This window comes from Carassius carassius, chromosome 47 (genome assembly GCF_963082965.1).
Source record: "Carassius carassius chromosome 47, fCarCar2.1, whole genome shotgun sequence".
Classification (NCBI taxonomy): Eukaryota; Metazoa; Chordata; class Actinopteri; order Cypriniformes; family Cyprinidae; genus Carassius; species Carassius carassius.
The window spans coordinates 13069957-13093031 of NC_081801.1; the positions used below are offsets into that span (position 1 = coordinate 13069957).

Here is a 23075-nt window from a genome sequence, read left to right on the forward strand (position 1 = left end):
TAGTTTGTTAACTCATTAGTGGCATCAATAATTGAAAAAGAGTTGTACATTTGTACATGGATATATAATATCTGCAACTGTCATGAATAAAAAGGGTCATTTTAAGGGTTAAACGCGCTCTGAATTTCTTCTGCTCAGACATTTAAAATTGTATTAAAGGCTGTGTTGGGTGTGCAATGCATTATGTCACATAATTTTTTACAATACGTTTTGAAAGAGCACATGAATTCATGTCATTGCTCTACTTATCAAACTATCATATGTGTCACTATTTCTTTTACATTGGTGAAGAAAATCTTGTTCCCTTTCAGTCAGTCACGTTCGGCGTCACGTCATCACTGACATTTAGGTGTCTCACTTGGGAGTCCCAATCACCTTTGAGCATGACAAGAAATGGCCAATAACTATTGGCGAGTGGAATTTGCATGTAAAGCCACTCTCCATACATTCAGGTATGTAAGATGGTGAAGTGCATCCACTCAATCAGATTTTGGCCAGTCCATCCCATGGTGGACCCAATAAAGTATCTCATTTGAGGCTCCTGAAGAGGATAAGATGTTGATCGCTGCATCAGAGAAGGGGGTTTTGTCTTTAGATGCTGAAGACTCTACTGAGCAGCCCCCGGAAATGGTGGCAGCTCAGTCGGAGTCAGAAATTGAGTTGACGGCCATGCTCCTCTGGGCTGCCAAGAGCATTGTTTTGGAGATGACCTCGCCTCCATCCCCTGAGGGCTCGAGGCTGGATGATTGGTATCTGGGCTCCCTATGTGACTCTCAGCCCCATCCCACCCCACCCCAATGCCTTACTTTCCGGAAGGTCCCTTACATGGCCCGGTCAGGTTCGAGCTCCTCCCTATTCACTACCCTCGATGGTGAGGTGGCCAGGGGGTATGTGGATGTTCTCCGGGTGGAGTGTCAACTGGGAAAACAGCAAGCTCTCCCCAGTGCAGAGCATTTTGTTTCTCGGTATGGAACTCGGTCAACATGACAGCACATCACATGAATGAGTGTGCCCAGTCTGTGCTGAACTGCCTGAATTCGTTCAGTGGCTGTTCATGTTTCAGGCGAGCTAAATCATGCGGCTGATGCACTCTCATGACAGCTTGGCATAATGGAGACTCCATCCCCAGGCAGTCCAGCTTAATTGGAGTCGATTCGGGGAAGCTCAGGTGGCTTCCCAGGAATCACTCCCACAGATTCTGTGCAAGATCAGGGAGGATGATGAGCAGGTGCTTCTGGTTGCACCGTATTGGTTGACCTGGTCCTGGTTTTCTGACCTTATCATCCTCGTGACAGCCCCTCCCTGGAGAATCCCCCTGAGTAAGTACAACCCGAATTCCGTTTTTTAAATTTGAAAAAAATGAAAACTAAAAGACTTTCAAATCACATGAGCCAATATTTTATTCACAATAGAACATAGATAACATAGCAAATGTTTAAACTGAGAAAGTTTACAATTTTATGCACAAAATGAGCTCATTTCAATTTTGATTTCTGCTACAGGTCTCAAAATAGTTGGGACGGGGCATGTTTACCATGGTGTAGCATCTCCTTTTCTTTTCAAAACAGTTTGAAGACGTCTGGGCATTGAGGCTATGAGTTGCTGGAGTTTTGCTGTTGGAATTTGGTCCCATTCTTGCCTTATATAGATTTCCAGCTGCTGAAGAGTTCGTGGTTGTCTTTGACGTATTTTTCGTTTAATGATGCGCCAAATGTTCTCTATAGGTGAAAGATCTGGACTGCAGGCAGGCCAGGTTAGCACCCAGACTCTTCTACGACGAAGCCATGCTGTTGTTATAGCTGCAGTATGTGGCTTTGCATTGTCCTGCTGAAATAAACAAGGCCTTCCCTGAAATAGACGTTGTTTGGAGGGAAGCATATGTTGCTCTAAAACCTTTATATACCTTTCAGCATTCACAGAGCCTTCCAAAACATGCAAGCTGCCCATACCGTATGCACTTATGCACCCCCATACCATCAGAGATGCTGGCTTATGAACTGAACGCTGATAACATGCTGGAAGGTCTCCCTCCTCTTTAGCCCGGAGGACACGGCGTCCGTGATTTCCAACAAGAATGTCAAATTTGGACTCGTCTGACCATAAAACACTATTCCACTTTGAAATAGTCCATTTTAAATGAGCCTTGGCCCACAGGACACAACGGCGCTTCTGGACCATGTTCACATATGGCTTCCTTTTTGCATGATAGAGCTTTAGTTGGCATCTGCTGATGGCACGGCGGATTGTGTTTACCGACAGTGGTTTCTGAAAGTATTCCTGGGCCCATTTAGTAATGTCATTGACACAATCATGCCGATGAGTGATGCAGTGTCGTCTGAGAGCCCGAAGACCACGGGCATCCAATAAAGGTCTCCGGCCTTGTCCCTTACGCACAGAGATTTCTCCAGTTTCTCTGAATCTTTTGATGATGTTATGCACTGTAGATGATGAGATTTGCAAAGCCTTTGCAATTTGACGTTGAGGAACATTGTTTTTAAAGTTTTCCACAATTTTTTTACGCAGTCTTTCACAGATTGGAGAGCCTCTGCCCATTTTTACTTCTGAGAGACTCTGCTTCTCTAAGACAAAGCTTTTATAGCTAATCATGTTACAGACCTGATATCAATTAACTTAATTAATCACTAGATGTTCTCCCAGCTGAATCTTCTCAAAACTGCTTGCTTTTTTAGCCATTTGTTGCCCCCGTGCCAACTTTTTTGAGACCTGTAGCAGGCATTAAATTTTAAATGAGCTAATTAAGTGGATAAAAGTGTAAAATTTCTCAGTTTAAACATTTGCTACGTTATCTATGTTTTATTGTGAATAAAATATTGGCTCGTGTGATTTGAAATTCCTTTAGTTTTCATTTTATTAAAATTTAAAAAACGTCCCAACTTTTCCGGAATTCGGGTTGTATCTTCTTTCTCAGAGGCAGGGCACTGTCTGGCACCCACGTCCCGGTCTTTGGACCTGCACACCTGGGTTCTGAATTGGATGCGGTAGACTTCATTGGCCTTTCAGAGGCTGTGATTGACAGTATCATTCAGGCTAGAGCCCCCTCTATGAGAGCTTATGCTGTGAAGTGGGGTCTGGTGTTTTTCTCATCAATATGACCTCTGTAGATACCCAGTCAGCATTGTGCTTTTCTTCCTGCAGGAAAAGTTGGAGCGGAGGCTGTCCCCCTGCAATTTGAAAGTGTATGTTGGATGCAGTGGATGAAAGATCCATATGGAAGCACAACCTGATCATCAGGTTCCTGAGAGGTGTGAGAAGATTGAATTTGTCTAGATCGCGCCTCATGCCCTCTTGGGATTCCTCTGTTGTTCTTGCAGGACTATGGAAAGCTCCTTTTGAGATGCTTGACTCAGTTGATCCTATCATTTAAGCAAGCACTCCTGGTCGTGCACAAGTCTATCAAGAGGATTGGTGACCTGCAAGCATTTTTGTTCGACGAATCATGGATTGAGTTTGGTCTGGCTGACTCTAACGTTATCCTGAGACCCCAGCCTGGTTATGTTCCTTAAAGTTCCCTCTACTCCCTTTCAGGACCAGGTGGTGAACTTGCAAGCACTGCCCCTGGAGGAGGCACATCCATCCCTTGTTTTGTTGTGTCCCGTTTGTGCTTTGCGCATTTATGTGGAACACACCCAGAGCTTTAGATGCTCTGACCAACTCTTTGTTTGCTTTTGAGGTCAGCAGAAGGTAAAGGCTGCAGAGCAGCAGGTAGAGCCTGTAAGCCAGAAAGTTCCCTGTGCTGAACTCTGGTCGAGCTCCTCCATCACTAAGAGGCATGCAGACTCAGCAGAGGAGTCTTGTGTTGAATGCTTTGGTCAACCCTTGAACTGGTCTAGGTGTCCATTCAAGGGACTCCCCTTGGATAATCCTGCATGTTCTTTCCAGGGTATGGTTTCCTTTGGTAAACCTGTGTCTTTCCCTGGACTTGCTGTCATTTCTGCTGTGCACCCCTAAAATTGGGTTAAGACAGTATCTTAGACTGCACTGCTATCAGTCTTGAGACTAGATATTCTCACATGGATGTGTTTCCGCACCCCAACAGTTGCTGATATAATATTGTGAGAATTGGAATGGAACTCCTTTTGGCTTCCTTAGTAAGCACTTACCACTGATATGTTATCTGGCTTACGGGGCTTTGGGCATGTTACGGATTGAGGTACATCTGTCCTGGCAAGCTTGCTTGCCAGCACTTTCGCCATCAATTCTCGTAACACAGTTCTGGTTGTGGCGCATTCCATTGGGACCCCTAAGCTCAGTGTCGACATGACGTTGAACGTGATTGACTGAAAATCCCTCATGCCACTACCTTGAACTGCGCTGAAAGCCGGGATGCTTTTCCGCTACTCAGCACAATCCTAAATAATTGGATGCATGTCGCCATCTTATATAACCGTATGTATGGGAAGTGGCTAGGCATGCGAATTCCATTGGCCATTTCTTGTAATGCTCAGAGGTGATTGGGGCTCCCAAGTGAGACTCCTAACTTCAGTGTCGACATAACATCTGTTATGTCGACACTGACGTTAACTTCAGGGTTACCATAATTTAACCAAGACTTGTTTTTTGTTTTGTTTTTTTACCTCTGTTAAGTGGTGTCATTGCTTGTCATTAATGTTAAAAACTGGAATTCTGTCATCATTTACCCCCCTCTTGTTTTTTACTTTCTTCTGTGAAAGCAAAAGATATTTAAAAAAATGTCTCAGTGCTTTTACAGTGGAGTTCCATGTTATTTTAGATTCAACTGACCTTCATTTTGTGAACAGAAGCATTCTTCAAAGTACCTTACACAAAAGAAAGCAATTCTGGAACAACATGAAGGTAAATGACAGAATTGTGTATCTACAAGTGCCAGTTTCTTGTGCAATGTTCCTCTCTGTTTAAATTAAATAAGTATAATAAACACTTATAATATTTCATTATATAATAAGATATAATATCATATCTTGTTGCACCCATATTATGATTGATTGGTTCAGTAACATTCAGCAAAAACCCAAAATCATGCTACAAAGGTAATAAATAGAAACCTATTCTTTGTTTATTATGTAAACATGTATATAATATGTTTTATTATATAAAAGTTAGACTCTCAAAAACTTCTCTAGACTTTCATAAATTACATTTCAAACATTTTAGCTCTTTTTCTGTGACTGGAAGCAAACGGCTAAAGTAATGCCAATGGTGGCATAAATCAGGATCCAAACATCTTCTGCAACTAAACAATCGACAGACAAGCTAAAACCAGATTGCCTATGAGTAAAGCATCTTTCATTCTATGATGAAGTAATATTTGGGCATTTGCCAGTTCTGCGAAATGTGCACTTTCTTGTAAATTGCTTTGGTAAGCAAGTGTCCGCTCAGGACATAAATGTGAATGTGAACGTGTCATGAAAAAAACTAGAAGATGCAAAGTGGAAGATGCTAGGAACATGACATGATGATAATAAAACAATACAAAGGAACAGAGATTTACTAAGATGTTTTTATTAAAAATTATGCACCTCTGAGAATGATCTGGAATGGAAAAAGTCTAATCTTGAGATGTTTTGTCAAAAGCAATAAAATGCTTTCATCATTGTTTAGATATTAATGGCATATAAAATCAGTACAATATAATAATAAATAACTAATGCATGAATGAATCTCTAGCATGGCTATAATGCTACTAAAAAGTTCAGAAAGTGTTACAATGAATCTTACACCACCCATGAGGCGAATCAATTTAGCATTAATTGCCTTTCAAAAACAGCTAATTTAACCGTCCGCTCTAGAGTTAGCCAATCTGTTCAACGATTGATGCTACAGTAGCAGAAGTCTTCTGCAAAGCAGAATGTTAGCTAGACTGGTATCCTTTTTGGGTTTAGACATAATAAACTTTCACTGACAAGATAAACAAGTTGCAAATCCAATGTGAGGGTGAATGCAAGAGGGCTGAATCATTTACAACACATTAATAGCTCTTTTGGCTCAAAAATGCTCTCATGCATTCCAACCCTCAGGAAAAAGTAACATATTGGAAACTGAATCCAAAATATGACAATATGTTTTATATCAATAGTTTCTGTTGCGTGCATATATTTGGCCAATTTATTCAAAATTACTAAAATTGTATAATACATTGTGCAATATATGCTATTATATTATATACAATTTTTTGACATATTACAGTACATTCCTAGCATTTTGGATATTCATTTCAATATTATTCTCTTGTATGAAGGCTTTAAATAAAAAAGGAACACAATATTTAGATAATTAAATAGTTGTATATCTTTTAGAAAGCACCATATTTGACAATTGCCCAGTGAAATGGATCAAAAAATACTTAAGATAAGCACATCTCCTGAATGAACGAGATTATCAGATGCCTCTATCTACCTAAAACAGTGTGTTTTGACACATAAATAGAATACCTAAGCAAGTAGGTCTCATCTAATCTGGTTACTCGATTTACAAATAAAACAACAATTACAAGTGTGAACAATCAAGTCTTTGCTCAAAATGTAAAGCCTAAAGCTTAAAATGGTGTCTGACTCTTTGACCATCAATCTCCTGATCCAAATCAACATCTTCCACAAAGGTTGACCATTTCTGATGCCTAAAAGGTACAAAGGAGCACTTAATGCGCTGGCCTGTCATGTATAAGCAAACATTACATCCTAACAAACTTATAAATTCTTCACCACACGGGAGCTGCAACTACAGCATAGAGTCTCCAACCAACATGTACGCTTCATATCTCAAAACTCACACTCGCTAATGTTTAACGCTCTGATGCTATTCAAGTAAAAATGTCGATATCATTGATGACCCTCAAGATGCCACAGCAGACAGCAGGAAGTGCATTCACATTAGCAAAATTTTGGCGAAATTTCGCAGGGCCAAAAAGGGCCACTGTTTATGGATAATAGTAGCGATGTACGTTGCACAGCTCAGACAAAGTTCACTTTCAAACCAGGTTTTCTGTCAATGCAGCGAATCCGCTGACAAACTTGAAACCTATTGCGAAATCTACAAGGGGAAATCTTTCACCCTCACACAAAATTTCCAAACATGAGACTTTTTGCTCACAAAATTTTGAAATTTCACTAACGTTACGGCACCTATAAGCAGCAGCCATTATCTGCTGGAAGATCAAATGAATGATATATTATTAACAGAGTTCAGTCTGAAGACTTTTTATAGCACCTTATAATGTGGTGATTGGCCGCTGGGAGGGGCTTAGCCATGAACCATGCACCAATAACCCCTTTAACCTGCTATTTGGAGGTCGAGGGTTTACCTTCACTTGCTTTTCGATTTGAATAATTTTCCCAGGCTGAAGAAACAGCACAATGTTCAGCCATTTGATACAGTTTTAGACATTTTTCAATGCACATCTGTACAAGTGATAAGACACAGAACATGCCACCTCTCATCTGACGGCCATTACATCCCCCTTGGACAATGGCTAGCACACTAAACACTGTACATTTGCACACTGTACATTTGCCCAGGTATGTCTGTTCAGACAGTGAAAATACATGTCTTTCTGTAGAAAAGAAGCACCGTTAGATGATAGAAACACAATATAAACCTTTGGCCACTGGGAATAGCCCTCTCATCCCAAAGAGATTTTCCCCAAAGGGTCTTCACAGAGGAAAGAGACAGGCGCTGGGATGCCGTCTCTGGATTAACCAAAAAACAAAAAGGCTTGAAAATGGCCTACAAAGGCAGTAGATTAAATTTTGTATCACTTAAAAAAAAAAAAGCATTAAGAAGCCCTATTGTATGCCTTTTTTATGTAAGGGGGCATTGCATGTTTTGATGACAAAAATACTATAGTTTATTATGGCACAAAATCCTATCCTCCTCACAGTACAGTACAATTTATTGTCTTATTGATTAAAGAAGCTGTAGTATTTTTGGCATTACTATAGTACTTTCCGAATAGAGCTTGATAACCAAGAGAAGTGAAGTTGGCATAAACTAAAAATGTCACTCACAGTAGTCACCAAGGTTTTGCTTCAGTTCAAGTTTGTGTTCAAAAAGTGTAGAAGGATATAGCAGCTTCTGTAATAAAGTATGCATATGTTTATCAAAAATTGCATTGAAATGAAATGTTCCCTTATTCAAATGCTTGATGCTGCCATCCAAGCCTGTGTGTTAGCCTGTACTGTAGCTTTAACAGATGAATTGTTGTGCTTGTAAAAGAGTGTTTCCATTTCCTCCTTAGTATTAGTATAGTGTGTGTGAGTAGAGATCTCAAACGCACGCATAATCAAGTTTCATACCATCACTAATATCCACAGTGCAGGGTGTTAATATTTTACAAACTACTATGCTTCCTTTTAAAAAATGTGGGGTCAGTAAGATTTTTTAATACTTTTATTTAGCACAGACACATTTAAAATGATCAAAAGTGATTTTTCACGTCACAAAAGATTTCTATTTCATTTCTACAAATAAATGATGTTCTTTTCATCAACAAAGAATTGTAAAAAAATGTATCATGGTTTTCACAAAAAATATTGAGCAGTACAATTGTTTTCAACATTGATAATAAGAAGAAATGTTTATTGAGCACCAAATCAACATATTAAAATGGTTTCTGAAGGATCACGTGACACTGAAGACTGGAGTAATGGCTGCTGAGAATTCAAGTTTGCCATCACATGGATAAATTGCATTATAAAATATACTGAAATAAAACAGTTATTTTAAATTCTATTCATTTTTCAAAATATTACTGTTTTTACTGTATTTTTTATCAAATAAACGCAGTCTTGGTGAGCATAAGAGATCACTTTCAAAAACATCAGAAAATCTTACTGACCATTGCACTTTTTGATGGATGGTTTGCTAAAATGTTCAAAATATGCACTGTGGAATGTCATATTTGAAAAATACAAACAAATGTTCAGATTGCTAACGCCTTCTGTGTTTGTCAGTATAGCAGCAGTGAGATTGTGGTGAGTTTGAGGTATACCTGTGAAAACCCTGTGATCTACTGTTAGCAGAATGAAACAGAAGCTTGACAGCTATTCCCTTATCTGACGCACCATATGTTAAGAGTCACTAAGATGAAATGAGGCATTTAAGTTATTCTTTTAAATCTGCTCAAGATGACCTATCCTTCTGAATTTGAGGTAAATGGACTAGAGCAAAACCTTGGAACATAAGCATTTTTTTGTGATACATTAAGCGTAACAGAAAAGAGGATTAAACCATTGGATTCAGGGGTGGACGTGAAGACGTTGGCTGGCTGAGCAAAGGTGGAAGGAGCTCAGAGTTTGAGGAGAGTGTGGCCTGTAATCTCTGGGACATCAGAGGAGAGTGGCGTGGTCTGGGTCTGCTGTGTACATACTAGCCAAAATGGCTTTCTGGTCTTCTCGGGGCGGGCGGCGGTACAGCAGAGCAGAAAAGCGGGTGTACGGGTCCTGGCGAGTCAACTTTTTCTTCTTCTTGTGGAGGTAGAGAGCTTCTTCTGGCTGGAGGACCTGAGAGGTGTGGGGCTGCTGGGTCTGAGAGGGGGGCACACCTGTACAGAGAGAAAGACTGATGAGCATGTGAGGACAGATGTGCTAAAAGTGAGAAAAAATTCTGCAGTGAAACACTAGGGTAAACCAGTAGCAAAAAGAGTTTCATCTAGTCTTAATGTAGGTTTTAATATTCAACATTCATCCGGTAACTAAAACCAGTGATACTTTCATGCCTCTTATATCACAAAACAGAACATTTCAGTTTTAGTGTTGCTATAGTGTTCAGTGCTCCAGTTGTTTTTTTCTTAGTGGAAACTTTAATATAATGTTTACTAGCATTCAAAAGTTTGGAGACTTATTTTTGAAAGAAGTCTCTTCTGCTCACCAAGCCTGCATTTTTCATCAACTTTGAAAACAGTTGCACTGCTTCATATTTTTGTGAAAACTGTGATAGATTTTTTCTCAGGATCTTTTAATGAATAAAACTGTCTTAAGAACAATATTTATTTGAAAAATATCTTTTGTAACATAAATGTATCTATATCAATAAGGTTTCATTTGTTAACTATATTAACATGTTAACATGAACAGTGCCTATACAGCATTTATTAATCTTAGTTAATGTTAAGTTCAGTATTTACTTATACATTATTGTCAATTGTAAATCAAAATTTGTATGTTAACATTAGTTTATGCACTGTGAACTAACATGAACATACACATTTTTATTAAATAACATTAACATTAAAGGTTAATAAATGCTGTAAATATATATTGTTCATTGTTAGTTTATGTTAGTTAATGCATTAACCAATGTTAGCAAATGAAACCTTATTGTAAAGTGTAACCAAAATATACATTAAATAATGGTAATTATGAAAGGCTATGCTATATAATTTATAATATATATATATATATATATATATATATAGAGAGAGAGAGAGAGAGAGAGAGAGAGTGAGTGCAAAAGAATAAAAATATATATAATAATTATAATACTTTGCTGCAAATTCATCTGTCACTTGGTAAAGGATGCATCCCTAAACCTAACCATGAACAAAAATACACATGGTTAAAGAAAATACAGATTACATTACGTTATCTTAAAGGGTTAATTCAACCAAAAATGAAAATAAGCCCATAAATTACTCACTCTCAAGGCATCTGAGGTGTATATGACTTTATCCTTTCAGACGATTCCAGTCGAAGTTATAAAAAAACAATATCAAAATTGTCATTGATCTTTCAAACTGTTTCATGGCACTCAGCGGATGTTGCAGAGCATCAGTCCAAAAGGAGTTAAATAAAAAGCACCCATCCATAATAAAAATTGTCTCACATGGCTCCAGGGGGTGAACAAAGTCCTTCTGTAGTGAATCGATGCATTTTTGTAAGTTCCATTAAACAGCTTGAAAGATCAAACACAAGTTTTAAAATATATCCAATTGGATTTATCTGAAAGAAGAAAGTCCTATACACCTAGAATGACTTGAGGGTGAGTATTTATGGGCTAATTTTTATTTTTGGGTAAACTCACCCTTTAAGTTACAATAAACATTTGTTGCATGCCAGGAATATGAAATTTATTTTATATTGTATTATTATTTTAAATTACGTTTCTCTTCTTTTTTTTATAAGTGACACAATTTGCAGCTGTGTTAACTGGGTTGCTAATGGGTAACAATGTAAAATCTGGGTTTCTGAAGTGGAAATATTTGAAAACCACTGCAAAAACCTTATTTTTAGGTAATTAGGGGAAAAATCAACTTTTTGTGAAGTATAAGCTCTTATTTCTTACATCTTGCACACTACACAATAAGTGATAATGAAATGTTATAATGTGAGCATATCAGTACAGTGCCAAAGACCACTTGTATTCTAGGAAAAGGTTTTATAGTGTTAAAGGAAGCACTGAGAGCACTTCAATGTGGAGAACCTCTGTTATAAAGAGTCTCTCTTAACACCATCTTCTCACACATCAGTGCCCTACAAACATAAATTGCATTTTATTTTAAATTACCCACGAGGAAAATGCTCCTTTTCCCTTAATAGATAATGCTCACACTTAAAGGTGCAATAGGTGATTGTCTTCAGAAACATTTTTGTTAGACTGGTTGAAAGTCTCTTCACATCCCGACAGCAATCATTATGTTAAGTGGTCTTAATATATTTATCTGTATTTATATATTCTGTGGAAGGCAGAGCATATAATATATATAACAAGAATTAGGAACCGCTGATGTACCCTATTGTAGTAATGTTGTCTCTGGTATTCTGGTCTGTGAGCATAAATGCGTTCAGGGGGCGTGGCATTGGACGGCAATTGCAGGGAGGGTGGGATGTTTGCTTTCAGTGCTATCAGGCTAATGTTAGCATTTTCCAAGATGTCATATTACACCTTAGATAAATGTCTTGATAAAAATGCATATTATTGCTCTTTTTTCAAATAGAAGTGAGCTGTTCTCCATAGACAACATTTTAAGTCATCATAGATGTGCTCCAACATAAAGGCTGTTCAAAATGGACCCAAGCGACCCAAATCAGTAACTTACAGTATAATCTTCCATTTCAGTAAGCATGCTTCCATAGGAGGTGGTACACAACAGAACAACTGACTAGGTTTTGGAATAGAGCTCATAGTATACTTATGAGAAAATGTTCTTAATATTTTGTACAGCAGTCATATAGTATACAAACTATAGTAGCTTGTGACTTGTTACTCACCCATCTTTCGTCTGGTCTTGGAGTTGTTATTGTTGATGCTGACTTTCTTGGCTTTTTTCACTCGTTGATATCGCAGCGCTTCTCTCTTCTCAGACCCTGCAGAGCCACTTGGTGCACCTCGACGTTTTCTGTGCAGGAAGCGAAGAGAGGAAAAGCCATCACACATGGGAAGGGTAGTGCAGTGGCTCGCCATGTGCGTTAAACTGTTACTGTTGCTATAGGCCTATAGGCAGCTCAGATTACCCATGAATCTCTTGCACTCAAATGATCTGACCCAGGCATGTTCCAGTTTATCATGATAAGTATGATGCAAAACATTTATTTGAGTGTAAAGAGAGGTATAATTAAAGATTTTCAGGAATTTCCTGCCCAGAATTACATTTATAAATATTTATAAAATGTTAATATTTTATTTATCATTAAGAAATTAATTTTTCTTTTTTCATTGTTAAATGTGTACATTACATCAATATGCCAATATTATGTATCTGTTTAGAGAGAAATCTTGACATAGATCGGGGTAATTACAATGGCTGAGCATACTTAAATACACAATACAATAAAACTGTAATGGTAAAGTACTTTTTTTTTTCTTATAAAAACATTTACATATAAAAACTATCAATCCATACCAGACATTTAAGTTTGTATGTACAGTCTTCCCATCCAAATACAGAATGGAGGCACTTAAACCGGCAGCCTGCATACTCTGCCCCACACACACACATACTCTCTCTGTCTCTCACACACACACACAAACACACACACACACACTCACAGCTCTCACTAGGCACAATAAAATAACAGAAATAGTATTAAAGAAGGGGAGTCCTTCTGCTGAGGCTGCCGAGAGAAATTAAAGGCCATTAGTAGAGGGGGAAAATCACAGCTCAGCAACAAAGCATTGTCAGAAATGTGCTCATAGACATGAATACTGTCTACAAATGGGCTTCACCATGCTGACAGGGGGAGAGATGGCGGGAGGGGAAAATGGCTACTTGGGAACAGTCACATAATGAAAAATAAAACAAAGCACTTGGACAACAAATGTAACAAGAATTTAATCCGATATTTGTTTGTTTTTCACCTGAAGAGCAATATTTAGCAATGGCATGCATGGCAATTTGCACATGGAACAGAACTTTAAAGGGGAATACCCTGGAAAAGCACTTCATTAGGTGAAAGCCACAACTTAAAAAGGTCCATTTTCTGGTGCCAATAGTACTTTCCCCATTGTAAAGTAAGTGCAGGAACTGTTTTGGAAGAAAACTTGCTTTGCATGATTTTGAAATGTGTTCTGCAGTCCAAATTTACACAAAACAAGTGCAGTTTTATGCATACACTGCATGTACACTACATTTTTTTAATGCATTTTATAATACAAGGTGTCTGTAGAAGGCTCATGGTTTTTAAATCACTTGAATTACTTTCAAGCAATAAAAAGCACCTATACCTAAAATGAAGTATTACATGCAACTCCTGCTTGAGACGGTCCCTAATGAATGGTCACCTTTATCCAGGTTGAGTTTAAATTCCTAGCAACTGCAAGTAGTGTTTGTGTTGTCATTTAATATAAACCTTCTTTCAGAAGCACATTTATTTTATAAAAAGGAATTTTAACAGGAAGGTTACCTAAATGGCAAATTCTCATAAAATCAATATTAAAGCTCTGTTTTTATTTTTATTGCGTCTCAAGCATGAGGTTGTGTTGTTGATTAAATGAAATGTGCTGGGTTTCCTAATCAATAACTGGGAAACGTACATATGAATACTAAGACCAGAATGCATATGGGATTCAAGACTGCAGAACTAAAATATGTGGCTATCTGAAAACAAGTATTAAAAAAAAAACTGTAAACTTGGTTATAAACGAAAGTAAAGCAAGACCCAAAGACTTGTATTCCCCTTTAAAGGACGAGGTGAATAAAAGCCCCACCTGCTGCCCCCCCCCTCTTTCAGACATGGATCCAACCCTTACCTATTGCGGTGTAGAAGACCTGGTCACAACAACGCTGCCCAGATAGCTGAGATCAATCAAAAACAAAGCAGGTAAGACTCGAGGAGTCATCAAGAATGACCAAATGCCCTATTTAATATGATGGCGATATTGCAACAGATGAGAGCAGACAGTCCCTGCAACACGATTCGCCCAACAAGCCTCCCCTGGCAGTCAGAGCTGGGGTGACCTGGGTGACAGGAGGCAGGAGAGAGGGGGGAGTGTTGAAAAGGCAATCTTGCGGTCAGGTTACTTTGGAAGATGAGAAGAGCCCTGTGCCTGTTGCTCTGGACACACCAACCTCAGCCTCCACATCATACATTCTGAGAGTCGCCTAAAAAGCCTGGAGTTAGTCCAAACAGTGGGCTTCATTTGGATTGGGATTGGTCAATTTTATTGAACATGTGGGGTTCCTCCTGTTGGGTGAAAAGCAGGGTAAAGCATGACAGTGAATGGAAAGGCTGAGATCCTGTGGTAGCCTCTGATTCCAGGCTTTTTAGGGGCTTCGTTATTGCATTTTAAATCAACAATTTCTCCAGAAACGTAGCCCTAAAAGGTCTGTCACCATGTCTGTGAAGCAAATAATCCATCTTGACTTGACTTGAATCTGTTACCCCTCAACCACATTTGGTTAATGTCGCTCACTTTGGATCTAAGACAAGTGCTTTAAAGTGCTTCACAGACCTTATGAATGAAATCGGATGTCTGACATGAAAAGCAGAATTAGTGGCATAGAAAATTTTAGCACTACTTGTCTATGTAGAAAATGGTTTTGAGTGGTTTTGGATAATGCAAGGCATCTGGGGAAGTGTTTCTATGAAAGCATGAGTTCTAACATTACTAAAACCAGCTTAAGGTAAGCAGCAAACTTAATTTTGCCCATGTGTGCAAACTGTAGCGTTATACTAAAATCAAAAGTGTGGTTATTTCTGCACTGAGACCCCTGAAGGATTCTAGATGTAACACTTAGGCCAGATGGTAAATGGTTTATTAATCCACACACTACAGGCCTAGTACACCTACCCTGAAGCTGATAACTGGGGTGGAGAGGGTTCTGATGGAAGGATCTCCTCCTCAGTCCTCCTATGAGTTGGCATCTGCCCAAAAATGTTGCTGCTTTCTACAGGAGGTGAAGGGGACTGTGACGGATAGCTTGCTGCTGAGGTTGCAAATGCCATGAGGGATCGGTAGCTGGGACTTGCCCTTCGGCTGCCTTGGCCTTGAGCAGGAGAAGAGGAGGGGGTGGACCTTCTAGAGAAGCTAGCTGAAGAAGGAGGTTGAAGGGTGATCTCAGACATCTCAGGAGGGATCGGGGGTTGGATGACACTGGGACGGGGCCTGGGGCGTACTACAATCTCCGGTGAGCCTTCATGAGAGCTAATAGGACTCTGAGTTAGAGGTGAGAGGCGGGATGGCTGGAGAACTACCATGCTGGGTTCCATCCTGCGGGACTGCCTTGGGCTAAGCCTGGGTGTAAGCTCGTACCATCGAGTATCCAGGCTTCTGAAGGAGCTTGGGCCAACCATGTGAGACACCGGGTCAGGGTAAGGCAATACTGGTACACCCATACCGTGGTTTGTGTGTCTTAGCTGCCCTAAACTCTGTGCCTCTTGCATAGGTAAATGCTTGGCTGGAAGGCCCTGAGGCTTGACCTTGCTGGGAGACTTGCCTGGGTGGCTCTTTGGGGCCTGCAGCTGCAGGATACCAGGGTAAGGAGATAATTGAAGGGTGGAGGGGTGGAGGACACTAGGAGGAAGAACAAGAGGGGGAGGAAGGGGAGGTTCCGGATGAAGATGCAATGGGTGTGGGGGTGGAAAAATAAAGTGAGGACCCTCGATTGTGGCAAAGGTAAAATCAGGTCGCTGCCAGATATCTGGAGAGCGTGAGGTGGAGGGGTGCGCCAGGGGAAGGGTGTAGCCAGAGACTGCATAATGCTGAATCTCTCCCTCACCGATTTCCTCTGGGATGGTGGGATGACCAAAAGGTCCCTCCAGGTGGTAAGGAGGAGAAGACATTACTGAGCTGAGAGGGCTGGTATCTGGCATATAGAAAGGAGGTGGAGGCTCTGGTTCCCCTGGACTTCCTAAGTAGCTGTAGAACTGGCCATGGGAAAAGGCTCGAAAGTGAGGAGCACCACGAATCTGCCCTGTAGCCTGGAGACGACTGGTCTCCATGATAGTCATGCCTTCCATGGGCCTCTGGAAGCGGGGACTGTAGGCTGGGGGCTGCAAGTAAGACTCCTGGCTAGAAGAAATGGGCGAGATCTGATGGGGTCTGAGGGTAGCCATCATAGGCGGCATGGGCCCCGGATCATCATTCTCATCATCTGACTGTCGAAATTCAGGGTACAGGTCGGACTCCTCCACGAAGGGGAAGCCCTCAATGCGCCGTGCCTTAACTGGGGTTTCCGCATCTGTGGGTTCCATGACAAAGCGCCCATCTGGGCCACGACTGATCAATTCAATTGGGGTGGTAACCTCTGCCTCATGCTTAGAGATGCTAAATTTCTTGCTAATTATTGCTCTCTTGGTCTTCTTGTATAAAGACAGCTCCTTTTCCTTGGCAGGACTTTGAGGAAACGTCTTAGCTCGTAAACCATCCTCTGAGGACTCTGAAGAAGGTCCAATGGAGCGGACACTTTCTGGACTAACCTTTCCAGAGGATGATCTATAAAAAATGGGAAAGAAAAAAGAAAATAATAATAAATAATGAATTATGTAATGGTCATTGTAGTTTAAAGTAAAAATATTGAGACTTAGGTCTCTGCAGAGCAAAAGTGGGTGTTTTATCACCTTGTGGGTGTTTTCAAACTGCTGGGTGTTTCTAAATCATGCAATCTAAATGATCCCCCTTACCCAACCCCACCCCTAAACCTAACGTCACTATGACATCAACCAATCAGGTATCATGGTGTAAAAACACCCTGATCTGGTAACTCCCATTACTTTCCTGCAGGGACCTATACTTGAAAATATGTCTTATACAATATTAGTCACTCATCTAAATGCTCTCATTTGTTGAAGTGAGAAATACCTGTTTTAAATATACTTATAACACACCACAACAAACCAACACACACTGTGAAATATTTTTTGACAGTCTTGCACACAAGGTACCTCAAAGTATCCTATCACACCCAAAACTCTTGAAGTGACAGCTAAAGTCAGCATGACGTAAGCTATAAAATCCAACAGTACATATACATGTCAGCAACTGAAACTTGCTTATTTACTTGAAATAACTGCTATCATTGTTATTAAGTCAGTTATCTGTTTTCTGGAAATTTTTTGACATATTTGAATCATTTCTTACAGAGCCCCGCACATGGCATGCAGGAAAAAAAGTAGGCTAAATCGTGCGCACAATTTACTATTTCATTCTCTCGATTTATTAATTGCCCACATGATTTACTAATTCATTCCCTCGATTTGCTTAATCGTGTACACGATTTATAAATTAAGAGAATGAATTAGTAAATTGTGCAGACATTTTAGTACATCGATGGAACGAATTAGTAAATCGTGCATACGTTTTAGGACATAGAGGGAATGAATTAGTAAATTGTATGCATGTTTAGTGCATCAAGGGAATGAATTAGTAAATCGCGCGGGACTCCGTAATTTCTTAAGATAGGATAGCAACTTTATGCTGTTTTAGCATTAACCAGAATGATTGCTTAAGTGGTTTGTTTACTTTAAGGTCATAATCATGTGAGCTAAAAGTAAACTATTATTTAGATTACTTACTTTTTTGGCATCTTTATGATACTTTACATATTAAAAACAATCAGTAATCTTTAAATCAGATTGAAAATATCTAGGACACAGGTCTTGAGAATAATTACACAATTATTTTAGGCCCCATAAAGTAACACCCTGAAATCTAATAGATGATTTATATGATTACAATAAGTCTGATTGTTGGTTGTAATTTTCACTCTTTTTTTCTGGAAATATCTTATATGTTATAACTCATCCTTGTTAAGGCCTTTTACTCTCCAGTCACCACTATTTGAATGCCATAAAAGTTTTTATAGTATTGTTTTCTCATGAAATGTGTTTAGTGTGTGAATGGTAGACATCACAATGAGGGTCCTCATTAATCATAGATGGTGACATTTTCCAAGATATCCAACTGAGAGTATTTATGTGACCAAACAACGAGAAATAACAAGCATAATCCAGAAAAGAAGAGAGAAAATCTGAAAATGTTGGAGCCATGATACTTTATTCAGTAACAAATATACATGTAATGGCTGAAGCTTTGTTTTTGCTGAATCATTACACCATGCACACTTTCGCTTGTAATGGCTGCGGTGATGGAGCTTGGTTTCCATGGCAACTGCCTATTGATAACCACCATTCAGGTGCAATGACGTTATGCCTGCTCCAAGCAACAATACAGTGCACCATAAAGCAGTCTTTTCCCCAGCCAAGGAGAGGGAACACACAATACACACTCTCAGCAAAAGAAAGTCCCCACCATTGCTCGAAAAAAAAGTTTAGAGGCATAATATAGAACACAGAATACGTTAAGAGAATGAAAAGAAAACTAAATGCACAGACGGTTTGATCGGATATTGATTTGCTTGTCAACAAGGCTGTGCTTTCATCTTGCAAGACGAGGAAAAAAACAATGATAAAACATCAAAGATTTTGTGTGGGTTTTAGGTGTAATTATCATTATCAGCTGATCATTTCAAGTTGTTTTCCTACTAAATGTTGTGATGAAAGATAATGGCCTCAGGATTGCTGACATGAAGATGGTATCAGACCACCAAAGAGGTCACCAAAATAAACCTTTTCTGGCTGTACTTGTCCTTCCATGCTAATTTCTCCTAAACTTTATAATAAGTTAAAACAACCTTCAAACTGAGATTCTATGGCACATGAAAAATGCATACAAACATGTTGCTATTTTAGGTCACACAATTCAAAATCTTTCTGGAATAACTGAGCTGAACATTTAAGAATGATTGTCAGACAATATAGTACCACAGTTAATACATTTTTTGGCACAGGATATCTCATTAAAAGCTCAAACTACTATTACAATTCACTGTAAAAGCAATTACAAATAACAACACAAAGTGCATAAGCTTCACAATATGCCAGGACTGTGCAATGTTTACCATTTATATAAGTTAAATCCACTAACAAAACAATACTGTAACAAAAAGCAATTCTGAACGCAGGAACACCCGCTGCTGCACATTAACCTCTGGTGTGCAAGGGTGTGTTGGTGAAATACAGGCAGTGGTTCAGGTGCTTGGGAGGGAGAAATCTGAAACAAACATTATGGGGGTGATTAAGACACATGAAAGAGAGTGCCCTCGGCAGCCTGTGGGCTTAATGTGTGCAACTTTATTTAAACTGCTTTAAATGTGTGGAAGCACAAAAGTTCACATGTAATGCATTATCTAGAATACAGCAAGTAAAAATATTTTAATATTGTTATAAAACTGAAGCTATGAAATATATTATACACAATTAACAGTGTGTTTACCATATACATTATAAATGCATGACACAGATAAACAGACATGTAGGTAGGTAGATAGGTAGATAGGTGGATAGGTGGATAGATAGATAGATAGATAGATAGATAGATAGATAGATAGATAGATAGATAGATAGATAGATAGATAGATAGATAGATAGATAGATAGATAGATAGATAGATAGATAGATAGATAGATAGATAGATAGATAGATAGATAGATAGGCTACTTTTGAAAATGTGGACCTGTTGAGGAAAAAAAATGGCAGACAGGGAGGAAAAGTAGCAGATCACCCAGATACCCATCGGGAGAGAGAATAACGCTAAGAAGAACTGAAAGCAAACTGAGGAGGCTAAACGAAATAAAGATGTGACTGCATCACAAAAGCATCAAAAGTCACATCCACACTCTCATCTCACACACCTCGGATTCATCTCAAAGCGCAGGGCCAGCCATGTAATGGGTGACTTGATGAGAGTTCAGAGAGCTGTATTAAATTTGATTCAGGGATGACTGTGTGAAATATGACAGAAATTTCATTAAAAGGCTAAAATTATTTAAAGTCTGCTTGCTTACTTAATTCTGCATAAATGTAGTGTTATGAAAAACGTTCATGACTAATTTGACCCAGTTCTGTGAAGAGGATTCCACAGCTCTTAATGCGCTGCCTTATTATAATCCAATTAAAGGAGCTGTGTCGCCCTCTGCAGGACACGTTAAAAACTAACAAATTAAAGGTTTGCACCAGGTTATTTACAATCTAAAGTTGACTGTAGTTTGGTATGCTGTTAGTTTCCACCAACAGTTCTAAGTCCCTAATTTAGAAATGGAACATGGGTAAATACACTTATAATGGAAGACTAATAAGCAAAAAGGTTCATGTAGTGCATATTATAGTGGATGAAACTTTTACATTTTTGTTATTAAAATGAATTTACATAATGCTTTTCACAAACACAGTCTGCTTAGTGTGAGTGTTGTTAGCTTAAGCGCACTGTGTTTATAATTTTATGACCAATTAATCAAATCCAATGGGTTCATATATATATATATATATAGAACTATTGCCACCTCAAAATAAAGATAACTTCAAACAATTTTTTTTTAAACTTAAATTATTGTAGGGGTTTAAAAATGATACAAGCTTTACATTTCTGATGTGTAACCCTCTGGCACACTTTCCTGCTTCCATTAGAAGTATACAAATATTAACATAGGCTAAAAGAGAAATTAAGTATAAAAAAAACAAAAACAGAAAATGCCTTTCATTTCAAGGTGCTAACCATAAATGTGTGAGTCTGGCAGGGTGCCAAAAGGTGACAAATTCTTAAGATTTGAGTCTCCTGTGTGTATAGCGCATGGGTTCACATCCTGCCAAAACAACCGTGGCCAGCAGCGCACATGGGACGCATGCGACATAAGGCAGTGCACACTGCTGAACAAGGTGCAGGCACTCACAGAGGACTGGAGGATGGAGGCCTGCAGCTGCTCCTTTCCTGCCCTTCCCAGTAGGGTTCTATGCCAGGCAGAGGGGTAAGAGGACTCCTGCGGCAGGAAACACAATAGAGATGGGAGGTATGGGGAGGGGAGGGTTCATGTTGGCCATTAACGAGGCTGCTTTACATACCAACATAGCAGAAAAAAAGCAAAAACAGCTGTGACATGGAAAGATAAAAGTGAAGGAAAGATAAAGGGAGAGCTTGAGGACATAAGAAACTATGATGATTAAGGGCACTGGATTGTTCATTTACTAAATGACACAGTTCGCCTTAAGTTCGTCTAAATCTTTCACACATTTTAGGGCCTATGCATGCAGGGATGTCAAGGCCAGCTTGGATCCATGCAGTCTCCTTGTTCTGATACACCAACAGACATTCAGAGATTCCTGGAAAAAACAGCTGATATGCAGTGGAGTGCAAAGATCTGAGACTAAATGCTTCAGGTCTGTATATATATTTTTTTAATTATATTCCCGACTTAGATGTAAAAAATATAAACTTTTGATGTACAAATTATTATCTGCACAAGGTGTTTTTTTTTTTAAACCTCTTTAGGTTTAATGACAACAGCACTCAACAGAGTTGCATGAAAAAGTTGTACACAAGCTGCTGGAGTTTATGTTTTCCAGCATGATAATGCTCCAAAGACCATCTTGGGCTTCAGTGGAAGCAATACTGGCTGAAATTTGCTTATTTATGCTAAACAGTGACATTGGAATAGTACAGAATGTCAAGCATTTCTCACTCATTTGACATTAACATTTCTTCATTTTATATTTTCTAAATTCCCCCAAATGTAACACTTCTTTTTATAATGACTCTCTTTCTTTCTTTCTTCAGACTGAATACCAGATTTTACCACTGTATGATTTTGCAAGCACAAGCCTATGTAAAAAGAAGTACAATAACTCAAAGTATATTTTGTGAAAAATTAATACTTGATGCCATAACAATATGGCAGATAAAAGCAGTTACATTACTGGCTAAAACAGAATAAATTCAATACTAAAGCACTGCCACAAAGAGATGCCATATCCCAGCATATCATAAAATTAAGTGAACTGCAATAACTGCATGTTTTTAAATGTCACGGCGATGGAGTGTATGACTTACATCATACCGGAGTAAACCCACTTAGCTTTAGATTACTGAAAGATGCACGTAGGAGGGTCAAGTACTATAAACACTGTTAAATGCTCTCTATTCAGTTAAATCTCATAGTTTGTGTTTCTCAAGCATTAGAGGGCATCAGCCGATGTATTAAGTAAAATAGCTTCCTGTTTGTTTAAAGCAGTATTGAATAGTGTGATAGGATAATACTTTATATATTTAATTATGAAGAAATAATATGAATAAATACTACTAAAATGTATAAATTAGAAAATCCTAATCACCGATGTCCACTGTTATTAGCACTGGGAAGAAAGACAAACAACAGAGTTAGTGTAAAATGTAAGTTAAGATGAGTAAAGTTTGTTGCAGTGGTATACCGTAGTAAAGTACCGGAGAAAAAAAAACCCCCTGTTCTTCAGATGTGTGTTAGTATACCATGGTAAATGCAAAATAAAAACATGAAAGGATTGTTACAGGCATTCTTGGAAGCAGAGACAACACAGCATGCACATTTACCATGGTAGAAACTGGGGATATAAAAGAGCATCTGTAGAACACATTATTCTCTTTTTTGTCTGAGAAGACACAGGCATGATGCCAAAGCTCAACCCGGGTAGGGGAGCCCTTAAGAGTGGAGGTCTCAGTATAATGACTCTCTACAATGAGAGAAGACCTGGCTGCACTCAGCGTTAAAGACAGATAGCGAGGCTCACAAAAAAGGAGCCTACATACCAATAGTACTGTCTTAGCGGGGCTATGGAGAGCGG

At 38.9% G+C, this 23075-nt stretch overlaps 2 protein-coding genes and 1 long non-coding RNA gene across 3 annotated transcripts in view; 1 reads left to right on the forward strand and 2 right to left on the reverse strand.

The window, feature by feature from the left end:
- Positions 1-23075, forward strand: part of LOC132130338 (junctional adhesion molecule 3B-like) — a 328210-nt gene that overhangs the window by 109656 nt on the left and 195479 nt on the right. The window lies entirely within an intron of this gene.
- The window catches only part of LOC132130423 (protein turtle homolog B-like), a 109353-nt gene continuing 93359 nt past the window's right edge, over positions 7082-23075 (reverse strand). The window contains exons 19-21 of the mRNA XM_059542133.1: positions 15220-16863; positions 12201-12328; positions 7082-9535 (exon numbers count right to left, since the gene is read on the reverse strand). Coding sequence (XP_059398116.1) covers positions 9321-9535; positions 12201-12328; positions 15220-16863 — 1987 coding nt within the window. The 3' untranslated portion in view covers positions 7082-9320. The remainder of the gene's footprint in view (positions 9536-12200; positions 12329-15219; positions 16864-23075) is intronic.
- Positions 18407-21241, reverse strand: LOC132130424 (uncharacterized). Its single transcript, XR_009428701.1, has 2 exons — positions 21155-21241; positions 18407-19479 (listed from the first exon to the last, which is right to left on the reverse strand). It is a non-coding gene; the product is annotated as an uncharacterized LOC132130424 (long non-coding RNA).